Source organism: Saccostrea echinata, unplaced genomic scaffold (genome assembly GCF_033153115.1).
Source record: "Saccostrea echinata isolate AGI-Se365-2 ecotype Australia unplaced genomic scaffold, CSIRO_AGI_Sech_v1 ptg000023l, whole genome shotgun sequence".
Lineage (NCBI taxonomy): Eukaryota > Metazoa > Mollusca > Bivalvia > Ostreida > Ostreidae > Saccostrea > Saccostrea echinata.
In genome coordinates, this window is record NW_026889772.1 from 8,750,991 (window position 1) to 8,768,227 (window position 17,237).

Here is a 17,237-nt window from a genome sequence, read left to right on the forward strand (position 1 = left end):
CATAGTTATGTTTACATGTAGTAAATTGTAAGGGAAAAACTTTAATATCCGTGTGCTTTTGACAATTTTATGATTATCTGTATTTTTCACATGGCAAAAACATTGCATGATTTTATAAATTCCCTATTTCTCTTCATTCAAAGCTACAAACATTATCGCTATCTCAATTGAAAACTGTCACAGACCTTTCATACATTAGATCAAAAAAAAAAAAAAAAAAAAAAAAAAAAAAAAAAAAAAGAGAAAAAAATGTAAAGCCAAAATAAATAGAGAAAATGTATTTCCTAGAAGAAACACATAAAGTGTCACAGCCCATGGTATTCATCCTCATCCACGCAATTTGTTTTTTTTCTTCAATATTTCGGTGGTTCTTAAGGCTTCAAGTATAAATTATACATGGCAATCACTATCTGCTGATGAAACATCATACAAGACACTTATAAAGGTATATCATTCATGTGCTTAAAGCTTTACTTTTTAAATGAAAAATATTCTTCTTGAGAACCAATGGCTAAATTCAAGTATTTTTATGCATTATCCGATATCAAAGAAAATATTATTGGCTTTGCATGCGAAGAATTAATTTTGATTCTTGATTTTGACAGATTTCTCAATCACAATTTAGAATCTCATCAGAGACGATTTATATATACAGCTGTACAGAAAGAATTTCCCCCTTTTACAAATTATCGAACATTCCGATATATAAATTCTTTGCACCTTTCACTAGCATCTTTATTCGAAGAAGCTTTTCATCACACGGCAACCGGGTTTGATTATTGATAAACAGGGTAAAGGTAAGTAAGGATAGCAATACATTTTTAGGATTTTACAAAACTAAAAACGAATGATAATAAATATTATTGTGTCGGGTATAAACAAAACATAAGGATAATGATTATATTAGTTTAAATTTGAATTGGTTAATTAAGAAAAAAAATGAAACATGAAATGAGCAATAGTATATAATTTTGTAATTTTTCCAAAGTTTTTTGTTTATTATTCGTTTTTAGCTTAGTGTAATTTGTATATGTTAAATTTCGAGGAAACGAAACAATTTTTTTAAGTTTAAAAAAAAAAAGAATTCTTAATAATAATTTATAGCGATTAAATTAATAACATATATTTATAAAAAATAAGGTTTTATGAATCAAATTTTCAAACATCTTTTGCTATTTGAAAAAAAAAGTTCCATTAATCTAAAGAGGAACCTTGGTAAGAGAACTGATTTTTTTTATAAAGCTGACAGAACCAGGCAAATAATGTAGAAGTTAAAATGTCATTTATTCATAATATGACGAATATAAACTGGCACAAAAATGGGGATCATAAAAAATAACTACAGAACCACTGCTAAACACAATAGTATTTTTGGTTAAGTAGCATACAATCACAACCAAAATACACTTGAATTTTAAAAATGATATCATTTTTTTTACCTTTAGTAGTAGAACATCGAATGAACTTTTACTTTAATAATTGCCTGTCGATCCTTTATCTATGATAAAAAAAGGCGAAGATAACTAAAATTGATCGATCTTAGAAAAAATACAAACAATACAAATCTGCGAACAGGGCATAAAACACGGACCCACGAAAATTCCAGAGGTGTCTGTATGCTATTCCTCCTACAGTTCTGATCCCTTTAAAAAGACTTGGAACACAAGCTTACTTCAGGACATATAATTATGTATTCCAATGATTTCGATGACCGGTAATGTCTGATTACAAAAGATATAGACATTTCTAAAAAAAAAAAAATAATTCAATACTCTGCTTTTCCCGAAAGTGCGATGTCAATAAAACGTAATTCTATTTATAAGTTTTCTTTATTTCAATGAGCGATTTGTAAAGGTTACTAAAATAGTATAATTTTATAAAATTCTTTCAAAACGTGCTCCTTCTGCCTACCCCTTTTATTGCAGAGATGTAATCTAGGTCCTAATTTTAGTGGAGTTTCAGAGACAAAAGTCATATCTTTTATAGTAGTAGTTACCTAGTTTGATGCCTCACTGTGATTCTATATAATTTGAACTAATCTGTATCTGTTTTAAGGAAGTGCGTAAAACCGTTTTCAAATCATTTATTAAGGTAGTTCCATGTGTTGTAAAATACAGCATCTTAATGTCTTAAACTTATTAGAACCCCCTCTCTTACATGTAAAGAAGCATTTGATCGATTGCTTGCATACATGTATCATGGCTAATTTAAAGTCTTTCCGTAGTATTACTAACACAATTTCACAAACAATGTCTGTTTAATATTTTAAATTTTGACAGCGGGAAAAAAGTCGCTGTAAAAGATATAAATTATTACTTTTAACCTCTATGGGACACAATATCAATTCGCTATATCTGTAAATTCGTTATATAAAAGTTCGCTATAACCGTAGAATTTTATAAGGAATTGTTAAGCTTTTTGCCAGGGATAGCAAAAAACTAAGCTATATCCGTAAATTCGCTAAAATAAATGTGTACGTTCTTTACAACTTTTACTGAAATAGGTTAGGTATGTACTTTACTTCTTTCAAAATTTCGGCATGCACTGAGCGTTTAAGTTTAAGAACAATCTTAGTTTTGAAACACATGTAATTCATAACATGCTGTCTTTAAAAAAGTAGACCCCCTTTATATACATATGTATGATAATTTCAAATGTACCAGAGAACGTATGGGACCAGAGCGCTTTGGATTAAAGTTTGAGTTTTTTATCTAGATTTGGATTTCATATGTTTAGATATATGCATATATATAAAGCTTCTCGTGTGCATATTTAAAGGTACTTCTTAAACTCAAAAGTCAAAAGCGGGTCTAACACCGGGCGTGCCCCCCCCCCCCCCCCCCCCCGTTTGAATTTTTTCCATGTAGAACTTATATGTTCATTATATTAAAATCAAGGAAGAATAACACCTCTCATTTGTAAGAATTCGTCCCCGGACCCCCATCAGGGCTTTGCCCTTGACCCACTGGGGGCTTCAATATAACCCCCCAGAACCCTCCTGCCTTCTACTGCGCCCCCCCCCCCCCCCCCTTATGAAATTCCTGGATCCGCCACTGAAAGTAAGTCGTTTTAAAAAAAAAATCTATATAATACCGTTTTGGCTATAACATATTGATTTTTATGACGTAACAGTGTAATTACTTTATAAGTGATAAAAGAGGAAGAAATATGCCAAGAGCGGAAGGTTAGGCAGGTCTTAAGTCTGAGCCGATAACACGCGGAACACATTCACAACACCAACGTAGACAGAAACATCTTCACAACAAATTGTGGACATGATAAGTAAATGTAGAGTAATGTGTGGAATTATTCCTTCCTATAGTGTAGCTCAGACAAATAAAACTTGTACAAAATTAATTTATTGCAAGGTCCATAATATAATATTTAGAGAATAATGCTGCTATTATAATGAAAGGGAATAATCTCTGATTCAAATAATTGCTACACCTCCAACAGTTTAAATAAAGCCAAATAGAACTTCAGAAAACATCAAGATACATAGTTTAGTCAATAAGTGTTACAAAACACTTAAATAAATAAATCAAAAGTGTTACAGTACAGGTGCAACGTTTCCCTGAATATTATAAGTGTAGACCAGTAGTGCTACAATCACTTTAGAGATTTCTGGTTTCAGAGATTTTTATAGGGTTAAGATTGAAATTATTAAGGTAATCTCCATAAAAATTATATAGCTTTTCTCGGAAATACTTCAATCTTTCTTGAGGCATCTAATAATAATAATTCTAAACATTTATATACAAATAAAATTCTATTATAGAGACACATTTCCTTATGATAACTGCAGCCTGTTTACATTGACATAATTGATTTTATTACAAGACTTTATAAGGTAAGGCCCCAGGTACATACTAGCAAAAATTCCGACCATCTCTGATGATTAACCATGGGTTTGGTATTTTGTACAGAAAAGAATACTTACAATTCACACATTCAAATCTGACACATCGAAATCGATCCGTTTGCCTATATAATGCAAAATAATTCTTTATTAACTTCTTAATCATTTACGTATGCAACAAACAAACAAGGAATGTGGAATTCGTGAGATCTTTTTTCCTAACAAAGATTTTAAATGTTTAAACAGAGGATGAAAGAATTTAAAATTTCTGAAGTGCTATTCAGATTTTTGTCTTTAAGGTTTCACTTATAAAAGGGAGGAATTAATCTCATGTTTGTCAATTCAAAATCACATAAAACATTTATAATTTTTAGGTCAGATTTTTAGGTTACAAATGTCAATTTACTCCATCTGAAATCGACATATTACGCGTAGTGTCAAATGTCTATCGTTGATGCTTCCTGCTTGACTTTGAAGTTGAATCTGGTACTCTAATCCATTGACGAATATTTAGGATGGTTTGCCTCAGAGAAAACAAGGAATTTGTGACGATAATGATTATTTTTCTAGCCTAATATTGATGCTATATATTGCCATTATGTTGAAATTGTTTTCGGATATTAAGACATTCTGCAATATCACAGGATGTAACAAATATCCTCCAAATACACAAAACTAAAGTGCACCCTGTCCTCGTAACTTATATAAATGTAATTAAAGTATGAGATATAACCATAGTGTTTTATAATTTTTTTGAAACTTTAAAATTTTCGAACCCCCCCCCCCGATTTTTAAAGTAAAAAATATATAAAAAGGAGTAAAAAATTTGTTGTGTCAGTCTACGAGTTCCTTAATTTCTTAAGAAATTGTGTACACACACACACACACACACACACACACACACACACACACACACACAGAGAGAGAGAGAGAGAGAGACCCTCAAAACGTTACGATACAATTTTTCTTTTCGAAATGTGTTTATCTTTTGGTTCATATTTGTGAAATTCACAATTTAAGAAGACTTTTTAAAAATGATTTTAATACATTTTATGATCTCAATATATGGTCAAATTCATAGGTAAATCAGAAGATGAAAGCCATTTTTTCTCTTGCTGTCCTCTCAGTTACAATCCTAATTATAGACGGAGAACATGACGTAAGTATTCTTTCTACCAACATTATCTCAAGTATTATCTATAGCCTAACATTATTTATAGCCTAACATTATCTATAGCCTAACATTATTTATAGCCTAACATTATCTGTAGCCTAACATTCAAATAATAATCCTTTTGAAATTCCTTCTTTTTAGTTTACCAAGAACGTACCACCTTTAAAACCCACCTTTCTTAACTTCCTTTTTTGTTTTGTTGCGAATAATTTTACCTCTATGAACTATCTAAGTTTCATAAAAAGTTCGTGTATTGATGTTTTGAAATAAGAAAGTTCCCTCTGGATATGACGTGCATGCATAAACATAAATAAATTAAGCTGTTTATTTACTATTTAATTAAAACGAATGCTATCTTTTTCTAGAAACTGTTGAAGCCTCCGAAAAGTAAGTTAATACAATGTTTCTCAAATGTATTTTTGGATACTTAGCTTGTTGGTTTTTTTTTTTTTATAAATATAAGTAAATCTAACCAGATGAATTTAGATTTCAGAAATGGGTCTTCAAAGATAAACGTGTCTCCATTGCTCAGAAAAATCAGTATGTATATCATACTAATTTCTTTTTCTTATTTAATATTGGGATGATGTAAATAACAAACTAATCTTAATTCGTGAGATCATTTCATGGACATACCGAATTTTGATACAATGTTGAAATTTCTCTCTTTTTTTGTTGTTTTTTAACGATAGAAATATAATTTAATCGTGAACTTAGTGTTAAAACCTAATTGCATATTCTTCTTTCAACTTTTTTCACAAAATATCTTACGACGAATAAAAACCAAACTGTCAAATTCTCCTACAACATGTGGTATCTAAGCAGTATTAAGTAATAGATCAATTGTTCTACTGCATTAGAATATATTCTGAATAATCTTTTAGAGAGAAATAATTATATTTATTACATTTTCAACAGTGAAATACTGTGATTTATTTATTGAATAAAAGTGATATTCTCTCACAGTGTGAAAGGATACCAAAAATGATATTCTCTCACAGTGTGAAAGGATATCAAAGTAAGTAAAAAATAATTTCTGGCCTGTCATAAGATAGAGACAGTAACTAAGCATCTTGATAGAGCTAAGACTGCAAATATGTTGCTAAAATCCATGCGAAGTAATGTTTTCAATCAAACAACTGCTAAGCTATGACGTTTCAACTGCTCAACTATGACGTCAAGTCTATGACACTGTGTTAAGAAAAGACAGAGGCAAAGGGAAAATCAAAGAAAATGTAATAAACAGAAAATTCAATGTTTTGTAGATGAATATGGAATTTATTTCACTCGTGAGACACGATTTTTTTTGTATTTTCACTCGTGCTTCGCACTCGTGAAAATATCAAAAAATCCTGTCCCACTCGTGAAATAAATTCCATATTCATCTACAAAACATTGAATATCCTCTATGTACATGTAAAATCGAAAAATTACAGTCTACAAGTTTTATCATAATAGTAAGAATTTTTGTGAAGAGGTCCAAAGATTTATATAATTTTGACTCTAGGGCAAACAAGTTTTTTTTCAGATTTCTTTGAATTATCAAATTAAATGTAATGATAAATCTGTGTAAATTACCACATTCGTTTTAAGGAAGTTCTACTTTGGAGCAAGAACTTTTTCCGGCATCTGATAACAAACAAAGTGATGCATCTGATGATGAAATTGGAGCCAAATTAATGGACGATTTCATATATTTTCTAACATTAAAAGGTACACTTTCTTGATGCAAGTTATATGTACAGTGTTTATTCACAAATGATTTTATAAATGTTTAAATATCGATTATTGATTTCGTATAGTATGGCATAGTATTGCTTTATACTTTACGCATTTTATATTTCAGATTCAGGACTGCTTGATATGTGCCTATCATTTCGAAAATGACGACAACGACCAAAATTTTAAAGAGGACAAACAAGCCAAAATATGTCAATGTGTGAAGAGTTTGCTTCAAAATATACTTTAATTTGATTGTGGATTTTATTATGGTTTTTTGTCAGTTAAAATAATTAAGGTTTATTTTAAATAAATGGCTTGTAATATCACATTAAGTTTTACTTTTAAAGCCCGCCAGACTTATTTTTTTGCGGTACAGTTATGATTATTTTGATTACAGAGTATTTGAAAAAATAAACACTAACAAAGATAGTTTACTTTCTATTACACTAAGCAAGTTTGCATTCAGCCGTTCAGCATATTTTTAAAATATATAATTGAAAAACAATTCCAACATTAATTACCAATTTTAGTAAAAAAAAATTTAAATTTCATTACATTTGAAATTTATATCTATTAAAAGCCCTGGTCAATATTAAAAGTACAGTGTTGTATAGAATCTTGAAGAAAGCAGAAACTGGACCAATTTGATTAAATTCTGTAAATAAATTCCTTTGTCAGAAGAGCAAGCTTAACACCGAAAATAATAATAATGGCAATAAAAACCTCGGGGTGTGTTTATAAACCTGTCTCTTATTACTTAACCATTGACGTCAAGACTTATAAAAATCGTATTTCCTCAGATTAAATTTTCTTACTTCACCCTGATTACATGAACACCACTAATACATGTGTTATTATACTCTGGTAATAACATTAGTAGGTTATATACATGCACTTTATTTTAGGTCAGCCTAAAACTAAAATAGGCCAGAAAAGTGTCAATATTTCATCATAATAAGCACTTGATAGAAGGAAGTAAAGTGGAATACATTAATATATGTATTTCTTTATGATAAAGATGATGACTTCAACTTTTCTACGTCAACCTACCTTATCTATGTAACAATATACCATTATCATTGCGTGTGGAGCTTTTCTCTCTGTGAAGCATATTCTATGTACAAATAATTTATAGAACGAGGAAGGCTATTGACAAATAAGTGGATTACACAAGGATATCAACAATCTTGTCTGAAGTCAACATTTTTCAAATTCTGTGGTCGACACAATGACCTTGTTTGCAAATACAGTCTGTCGTTATGTAGATTGTTGGCCAAGGTCTTTCATACAAATGATTAGGCCACTATTTTCTCACTGAATTGACAAAGGATCTTCCCGTTAATATTAATGTAACGTGTACTTAATAAATAACGTTTTTCTAAAGCAAAATTCACACTGCATTGACAACAGATGTTTCCGTTTACCTACGCGTCATGACAAGGCGCACGCGGTGGGTGTAACCAGTAGACAAGAGATGCTTTTTCTCTATGACATCTGATCCCACCTCTGTTTTCAGATGTCCTAGTTGGCTCTGCACATAATTTGAATGGTTTAGGAAGACTATTGAGAATGATAACTGTTCGTTATCTTCACATTTCATTATGATATGAAAATCTGCAAACCGAAGGCAATCTCAGTCGGTAGATCTTTTATAGCATAATTATGATGAAGAAAATAAAAAGCTTATTATTTTGAAATGAATAACTCTGTTCTATTAAGTATGCATTAAATACAAGATTCTAAAGAATTATGCGTTTTATTTGTCAGCTTTTTCATCTATAATAAAGAATCTCGTCCTTACCTTTTGCTGGGTTCTGAAAGGCTTTCCCAAGGCTACGTGACAGTATCAAAGTATAAAGGGTATTGATGAATGGCTCTTTGTATTTTAGTTCCTGATAAGAGCTTAATCAAGATACAGATCCGTGACAAATTTAAAAAGATTCTGTTTTCTTTGGATTTCAGTTTTATTTTTTGTGTTATTATTGTTCTGAGAACCAATGCCATTTGTGAACATATATCCAGATATGCTTTGATAGACCAGATTTTCATAATGTGGTTTCAAAACTACAGATAACCTGCATTTAAGTTCGAAATAGCCCTGGGCATAAGATTTGTACTAATAGGGATAATATTTTAAATAGGAATAGATTTTGAAAAATCTACATGACAATCTCCCAGAACAGCAGTGACACATTAAGCTAAATCTATAAAAACGATCTTGGGTCGAGGCCTCTGCTGGTGGACTGTTAGTCCCCGAGGGTCTATACAGCCCAGTAGCCAAGTACTTCGGTACTAGCTTAAAAATACGGATCTATGTATTCAATTACTGTGGTAAAATTAAAACATTTATTTCAAAATTAAGGATGATCTCCCTCATGCATAGTTCTGATCCTTCGACGTATTTGGCGCCAGTCTTTGGCACCTTTTCTCGGCTCTTCAAAGTCTTTTTTATTTAAATATTTTGGATTTCCAAAGTTTTGGCTTGAGCATCACTGAAGAGACACAACCTGTCGAAATGCGCATCTGGTGCATCAAAATTGGAATCGTATATGATTTACATTCCATACTAATTCCTTCAAATCATAGCGGAGGGGCTATTGAGTCCAGTCCTTAACAGAGAATCATATTTTCATCGAAAAATATAGGAAAAATCTTTCTCCTCTTAAAAATAAAAAAGGGAACACAATAAGTCAAATAAAGAATCATAAAGTATATCGTTTCAGTTTCTTTCAATTCATGCCCACAGGTTCGGTATATGGCTAACATAGGGGGGTAAGGGTTAGGTCTTATATAGAAAAAGATATATTTTAATATAAAATTTTTAAAATATAATAGGATTTTTGGAGGATAGCAATTCACAGGAAAAAAATCCATTAAAGGCGTTGATTGTAGTGGTTGAAAATTGCTGAAAATTGAACACCTGAAATATCAGCACAGCTCTTAATACTTTAGTTACCTCCCTATAATCAATTACCGCTTATTATTCTCATACTCACAACCACTGTCAACTCCTAAGATAATGCAATTTTACTCTTTAAACATTTTCCAAAAACTTCAACCACCATCAAATTTTCAATTATCTAATTATCCGGTTAATGAAAAAGGTGAAGCTTTAACAGTTTCTTAGAATATAAGCTACTTAGGGAAAAAGATTTGTGTTAGAACGCATTTTGAAAAATTACGCACTTAGAATGTTTTTTCTTCAAAATGCGTTAAATTTAGGTAGGACCAACTTAACGCACTTTGAAAAATATATTTCTTTTCAAAGTGCGTTAATATCGACCATATCAACGCATATCAACGCACTTTGAAAAAAATGTTCATGGCTTAGTCAATATTCTTGGAAATTTCAGGTATGATAAATAATTATTTGAACCTGGTTGGAAAACTTTTCGGAGATGACGTCACTTCAGGATCTGAGATATAGACGTTAGAAGATTTTTAGGGATTGTCTTGTTCCCAAAGGTTCTCGTAAATGTTATAAAAGGGAAATGGGTCTTTTATAAATACTGGAGGGACAAATATATGTAATGTTTACAGAGAGATTATCAGATATGGTGACAGATGGACATCTGAGTACAGTTTAGTAAAGGTCATTAATTGTTTGATTTTTATGGCAATGAACATTAATGAACTTTATTAATTTTAAATGAACTAAAATCCACTGAACTAAGGATTACCCTATACTTTTTATTGTATTTAGAATTTTCTAGTTTGTTTCTTCAAATATGATCCTTAGGGATACGAGAAATGCGACAAAATGTCCAAGTTTGTATGCTCATTGAAAATAATTTTACCGCACAATATGCTGGTCTTTTTATAGTTATTTGATAAGTATTTAGAAGTATGAAAAAATGTTTATTCACGCACAATATGGTGGCCTTTGAAACTTTTATTTGATTATATTAAGAGGTATGAAAAAAAAATATTTATGCACTACAATTTTTTTTATTTGTATTGTATTTTATTTTGTAAAGATACTTTGGTGAAAGTATAGTCAGTTGGCTATTGTTGCTTAGATCAGCGATATGGCCTTTGAGCCTCTCTTCTTAAATATAATAGGGTGCGTTATTTTTTTCAGGAAAGGTTATCTCAATTTTTTTTCATCTATTTAACTTAAACTCAAATTTATTGAGAGGCAGTATATCACTGTCGTACCAGTTATGTAAATACATTTATTTGAGAAGGAAAGATGAAAAATTGGTCTGAGAAACCTTCTACCTGTCTTCTTCTCGTTCTCGATGAAGGTAGATCAATTCAGTTTTTCGAAAGTAATACAACAAAATAATACTGTCCATTACTAAAATCTAAGTCCAGAATTTTTGTTTTATACATTTTCTTTTTCATTCAAAGTGCAGTAAGCGTCTCCATGGTAAAAAAAAATGTCGATATACACTCTTAAATTTTTTTTGGTTGATTTTGTCCCAAATTTATCGCACATTTTTTTCAAAGTGCATAATAACTGTACATATCGACGAACAATAGCATTTTTATTATTATTATTATTATTATTATTATTATTATATATATATATATATATATATATATATATATATATATATATATATATATATATATATATATATATATATAAAGCACCTTAAACTAGCAAAACTGCCCTGAGGGAAGTAATATAAAACATAGATGAAATATATGGAGATATCGAACAGTATTCAAGCTTAAAAGTCCATTAAACAATACAAAATAGGAGCAGAGCAAACACGGACCTCCAAAACATCAGAGGTGGGATCAGGTGCCATGGAGGAGTGAGCATCCCATGCAGACCGGTCACATCCGCCGTGTGCTCCTTGTCAAGATCGGGAAATAAGCGAAAAATCCGTCGACAATTCAGTGTGTAAATAATGGCCTAACAATTAGTATGAAAATCGTCAGTCAGCATTTGATTCAATGATAAATTGTATTTGCTGACAAGGTCATTGTATCGACCATAGAGTTTACGAAATGATGACTTTAAACGAGACTGCTGATATTCTTGTTTCATCAACTTGTTTGTCAATAACTTACCTCGTTTTAGAAATTGTACATATGTAGAGCATGCTCTTGCGTATCTAATCAACTGAGAGATATAAACCCCGTGTGCAGGTGATGAAGGTATATTGCTGCATAAGTAAGGGAAGTTGACGATTGAAAAGTTAAAGTCATCACGTTTATCATAAAGCTTGGTTGTTAGATTACCAAAACGTCTTTTACAAGTAAAATATCCAAATATGAAACAGACGTGTCAGACTCTGTGGTATCTTTTATCTCAAGTTCACCAGGACATATCGTATCGACAAAAGAATGGAAATAACCATTGTTAATTGACAATACGTCGTTGATATATCGAAATGTCGAGTTGAAGGCCACAGCAAGTGTTTTCTTCTTTTCACGTATAAGATTTTGGACAAATTCTGCTTCATATGAATATAAAAAAAGGTCTGCTAATAACGGGGCGCAATTGGTACCCATGAAGACCTGGTCTCCAAAAACCACATAGATATTGTCGATCAGAAACTCAAGCATCTTTTTAATGTCAACTTCAGAGTACTTGTGTGTGCAATCAGAATGTTTTTTAACAAAATAATTTTGCAAATGACCATTGACAAGGTGAGTAAATTTACGTGTTCCATTTTTATTGAAAAAGCAGATGTCAATGATATCAAAAAGCCTGCACTTTAATTTATCTTGGGGAATGGTTGTGTATAAAGTTGAAAAGTCGTAAGTTTTTAAGCTGTTGATTTTGGTAAAATCTTGTGATTTCAAATTTTCCAAAAGTTCATTGGAATTTTTAAATATCCACCTCTGATTTACACCACTTCTCGAATATATCGTTGTACAGTACTCTTGAAGTTTCTCCTTCACTACTGTTAATTTCTTAGTGAGGAGTAAAGAAAAGAGGCTTGGTTGAACATTTACTAGAACCCGCTATGTATCTTTGTTTGTAAGGATTTTTATGAAGTTTCGGAATCCAATATACATATGGTAATTCAAATTCATTTTGGATGTTTGGAATATAAAAAATATTCAAAACTGACATATGATTTTGAAGAATTTTTTCCTTAGAAAGGGAACTATGAGAATAAGTTAGATTACCACTTGTAGAATTAAATCCAAGTTCCTCTAAAATACATTTAATAGAATGAGCCTTACAAACAAAGTCAATGTTGTTACCTGCTTTGTCAGCAGGGACCAGTACGTACTGATCATGTAATCTATCATATAATAATCTATAATAATCACTTCTGGATTATTGAATACAGAAGGATAGATGGTTCTCATATTGCCCCTCAATCTTTTAATGCGCGATTTTAACATACATCTGATACATTTAATCCATTCTTTCAAAGTGTCAAGGTCTTCTTTTTCCTGTCTGGCCCATCGTCTGGCGTAATCCTCTACAGAATCCATAATATTTATGAAATTCCGACGCACGCCAGTTGAAGGATCGGGGTTCCCTATATTTAGGACCTTTTAAAATGAGTGATCTAAGGTCCTCATTATTAACTATATATTTACGTCACCAGTAATAACGTGTCCAGCAGGACTATAGTTATAGGGTGAAGAAGAACATGAACACGATGGAGGATTATGTTTCAGATATTCGATATCCAGGCCTTGTAAAGTTTTCTTGTAATTAAAAAGTTTGGAAGGAGTAGTCAATGTATATTTGTAGGAAATACAAGGTGTAGTCTTTAACTTGAAATATGGTGGAATACAAGACTGGACCCTTTTGTGATTAAGAATATTACTTATATTAACCGCGTCAATTCCTTTGTTGGCATATTGAAGTTTAAGGAAAAAACGGATTGTTTTAGCTGCCTTTTCTTTAGTAAAACGTGGGGGTTGAAAAAGCCTATGATTTGCAATATCCATAATGACAGATCCGAGCCTATATTTTGGTGTCGAGGAATCAAAAAATGGACTTTCCTTGACCTTTTCAAGAAGACTATTTAAAAGTTTCAAAGAGACAGAGTAAAGTTTGGTGCGAATATGATGTAGACCTTACTGTTGATTAACGTAAGGTAGTAATGAATCAAAAGAGACATCGTGTATTAAAGGTTTATTGTAAGACCGATGCCCATGACTACGCTTACGTCTCTGTATATGGTTAAAAAGTCCCATTACATTTACATTGCTACACTGTGGACTGGAAAGATTTCCAACACTATCGACATTGTCATTACATCCATAGGGAAAGGCTGTTCCTAGTTTTCTAATCCAAAATTCTTCTCGTTGTCTACGGAAAGGTGTACTCAGTGATGGACTGTTTGTGTGGTGGTAAATCTTTTCTAGAATTCTAACTTTCATTGACAAAATAGAATGATCAGGTAAATTACAATGCTTGTATAAAAGCTGCTGACCCCCATTATTTATCTGAAATCTATGACCTGATATTCTTTTGTTAAGTGATCCCTTGGTTTCACCAACATAAACAAGTCCACAAAGATTACACTCTTTTCCGTAGAAAGCATAAAGAAGTTCACTTTTATAAGGATACCCACTTTCTTTATGCTATAAAGCATATTTTACAACTCTTAAAATAATATAACTGCCCTAAGTGAAGAAATATTAATATGGAAAGCACAAAGAAATTCACTTTTATGAGGATATCCACTTCCAACCCAATCTGGGGTTGAACGTTGTGCTGTTTATATTAATATTTCTTCATTTAGGGCAGTGCAGGGCTTAATGTGTCCGCAGATAGTTAAATTTGCTGGATGCCTTATATGGAATCAACTGGGATCAACCGAAGCCGATCCCAATAATGGCCTAACAATGTGTAAAAACGTCAGTCAACAATCGACGTAATGATAGATTTTATTTGAAGACAAGGTCATAGTATCGACGATAGAATTTGCAAAGTATTGGCTTGAAACGGGACTGTTTATATTTTTGTTTTTTACTTATTTGTCAAAAACTTGATTCGTTTTAGTAATTGTTCGTTGGTAGAACAAGCTCTTGCGAATCAGCTGGGACACATAAATCCATTTGCAGGTGACAATGGTACTTTCAAATTATGGTATTTAAAATATTTTAAATTAAGTTATTACTGAAATGTTACAACCTACATGTGGCATCTTGTAAATAAATCGCTGCATAGAGTATTCACATACTGGAGTATATGACATCCATACTTTTACATGACTGACCTTAGCAGATTTCGGTGATAGATAAGAAACAGCTATTGTCATTATATTTGTCTACGGAAAGATGGCCCCAACAATTATAACGATACTTGGTTTGAGTGCAGGTAATTCTTGTATTCTCTTCATTTTTCGGAATTCTTAAATTTAAAATTGAGAAATTTTTAGTACATGTATCTTTGTACGAAATTTTTTTTAGGTGACATTAAGGTATATTGCCTAACACTTCAAACAATAAAGAATCTGAATGTTGAATTAGAAACTGAAGAATGATTTCTATTTTATTTGATATTATGGATAAGTTGTCATTGTCTCCTCTCAACCTCCTCCTTGTCCTCATGGCTGGATAAGCCGTGGGTCCTCCTGTTACGTGTTTATCAGTGACACCCCAGAAGACTGGATGACGGCAATGGTAAGAGTTTTTATTTATTTTGTAGAAACTATTCTTAGATTTTCGCTCATTGAGTGGGTTTAGTGCTACATAGATAATTCAATATTGATAAAACTTTAAATTTACAACCGAAATAAGTGTTGTTTTCTCAGTAATATCTGTAGCTGTGAAGTGTAGGCTATGAGTAAAGATTTATCGATTTGAAAATATACAAGAGACTATACCATGGGAGGCGATCATAAGAATTTTTTTTTTCAAATTATCGTAAGTGTGAGTTTGCTTACCTTCATCCCGGTAGAGCTAATGAAAATTTCGAAAAATTTCTGCTCCTCCTTCTATTACTGAAACCTAGGAGCATGTCTTACTTCCTGTAAAAGCCTCTAACAAAATTGTCACGTGATCAGTGTGACCAGTTAAGACCTAACAGACAACCATCATAGGCATGACCTTCTAGCTTGATGTACTTCTGTATTCTTGTCAAAGCAGATAAACTACGTTTTATCTTTCTTTTATTTTATAATTTCAGTCATATTGCAATGTCCTCCATGCAAAGTTGGTGGAAATTGAATCAGTTACTGAGGACGAGTTCCTTCGCATACATTTAGCAGACAGCAAAGCCACAGGTTACTAGTAATGCAATTGAATTTGTCTTTTAAATTTGAAAATTTGATTAACTAATTTATTTTTCTTGTTTACTTTATATTGATTTTACCTACCCTTCACAAAGACGCATATTACACAGTTTACAAGAATTGTGCGGCAAACTGGTTGCAAACAAGTGTTTTTTTTGTAGCTTGTTTCTTAGGTACATGTCTAAACGTGCGTACATGTGAAGATTTTGTCATAAACTCTGTTAGACCTTTGTTTTAGGTGGATACTGGATTGGACTTTCTGACATCCTGGTAGAAGGAGACTGGGTATGGACATCTACTCAGTCGAACCCAACGTACAGTAACTGGAATCCCGGACAGCCAGACAATGTACATCATCATCAGGACTGTGCACAATTGTATGGACCGTATGGATTTCATTGGGACGATGGTTCATGCAATGATGCTAACAATTTTATATGCGAGAAAGCGTAAGCTATTAGAATAATTCACTTGCATCAGAAAATTCTGATTTGATGAGTCTTCTTTTCTACCTTAAATATTTTAGTGAAAATAAAATGATTCAGAGAATTTAGGCTAAGTGTATTACTTTAATTTTTTCTTAAAAAAACTATTAAATATTAGCATAAAAAAAAATAAAATAAATAAAAAATAAAAATTAGAATATGATGATAAATTTTATGACAAATATCTATTTTGCTACCTTTCTGTTCCAGAATAGACGATGAAACTGATGTCATCGGTTGAAATCATGATTAGCTTAAGAGCACAAACATTCAATTTATAATGATAATTTGATAACTGAGTTTCATATTAAATATTAATTAGTTCACATACAATACTTCTGAATAACTAACTGAAAATAAACTTTATTATGAATTTTGATATGAATTCGTAGTGTTCTTTAACAAAATAAAAAAACGAGGGATATTCCAAAAATAATGACACTTTGTTGTTTTTGCCCACATTTATTAATCCTTGATCCTTTTATTCGTTCCTGCCCTTCGAAGTACTCACCCTTAGCCTGGATACACTGTTTTAGACGATCAATCCACTTCTGGAATCATTTTTCATACTCCTAAATAGGGACACCCATCATATACTTACAAATTGCAGACCCAAGGGTATTTCGTGATATCTTTTTCCAGATAGGTGGAATTTTAGTTTTGGGAACAAAAAGAAGTCACACGGGGCTAAATCTGGGGAAAAGGGGGTGGAGTGGGGTGGGTTGGTAGGACAGTAACCTTTTACGTTTATAAATACTTCGTCACAATGCGTGCTTTGTGTGCAGGCGCGTTGTCCTTCAAAAGTCGGAGATACATCATACCCGTTTTAG

The 17,237-nt window shown here is 31.8% G+C and overlaps 3 protein-coding genes across 3 annotated transcripts in view; 2 read left to right on the forward strand and 1 right to left on the reverse strand.

Moving 5' to 3' along the window:
- LOC133191655 (tyrosyl-DNA phosphodiesterase 2-like) overlaps nucleotides 1-17,237 on the reverse strand; it is a 507,986-nt gene that overhangs the window by 170,558 nt on the left and 320,191 nt on the right. The gene's annotated exons all lie outside the window — the stretch shown is intronic.
- Nucleotides 763-7,057, forward strand: LOC133191425 (uncharacterized). Its single transcript, XM_061327184.1, has 6 exons — nucleotides 763-797; nucleotides 4,941-5,018; nucleotides 5,399-5,420; nucleotides 5,520-5,573; nucleotides 6,627-6,746; nucleotides 6,880-7,057. Exons 2-6 carry the CDS (start codon nucleotides 4,953-4,955, stop codon nucleotides 6,918-6,920), a joined length of 303 nt encoding a protein of 100 aa, XP_061183168.1. The 5' UTR covers nucleotides 763-797; nucleotides 4,941-4,952; the 3' UTR covers nucleotides 6,921-7,057.
- Nucleotides 14,967-16,658, forward strand: LOC133191552 (perlucin-like). The gene is made up of 5 exons (XM_061327299.1): nucleotides 14,967-15,006; nucleotides 15,202-15,311; nucleotides 15,817-15,913; nucleotides 16,161-16,371; nucleotides 16,618-16,658. Exons 1-5 carry the CDS (start codon nucleotides 14,967-14,969, stop codon nucleotides 16,646-16,648), a joined length of 489 nt encoding a protein of 162 aa, XP_061183283.1. The 3' UTR covers nucleotides 16,649-16,658.

Bases quoted from the DNA above. Each gene is read 5' to 3' on its own strand.
- LOC133191552 (XM_061327299.1), top strand. From the start codon at position 14,967: ATGGCCCCAACAATTATAACGATACTTGGTTTGAGTGCAG. The intron at 15,312-15,816 runs GTAAGAGTTTTT...TTATAATTTCAG, and splicing joins AAGACTGGATGACGGCAATG to TCATATTGCAATGTCCTCCA. The intron at 15,914-16,160 runs GTTACTAGTAAT...CCTTTGTTTTAG, and splicing joins AGCAGACAGCAAAGCCACAG to GTGGATACTGGATTGGACTT.
- LOC133191425 (XM_061327184.1), top strand. From the start codon at position 4,953: ATGAAAGCCATTTTTTCTCTTGCTGTCCTCTCAGTTACAATCCTAATT. The intron at 5,019-5,398 runs GTAAGTATTCTT...ATCTTTTTCTAG, and splicing joins TTATAGACGGAGAACATGAC to AAACTGTTGAAGCCTCCGAA. The intron at 6,747-6,879 runs GTACACTTTCTT...TTTATATTTCAG, and splicing joins ATATTTTCTAACATTAAAAG to ATTCAGGACTGCTTGATATG.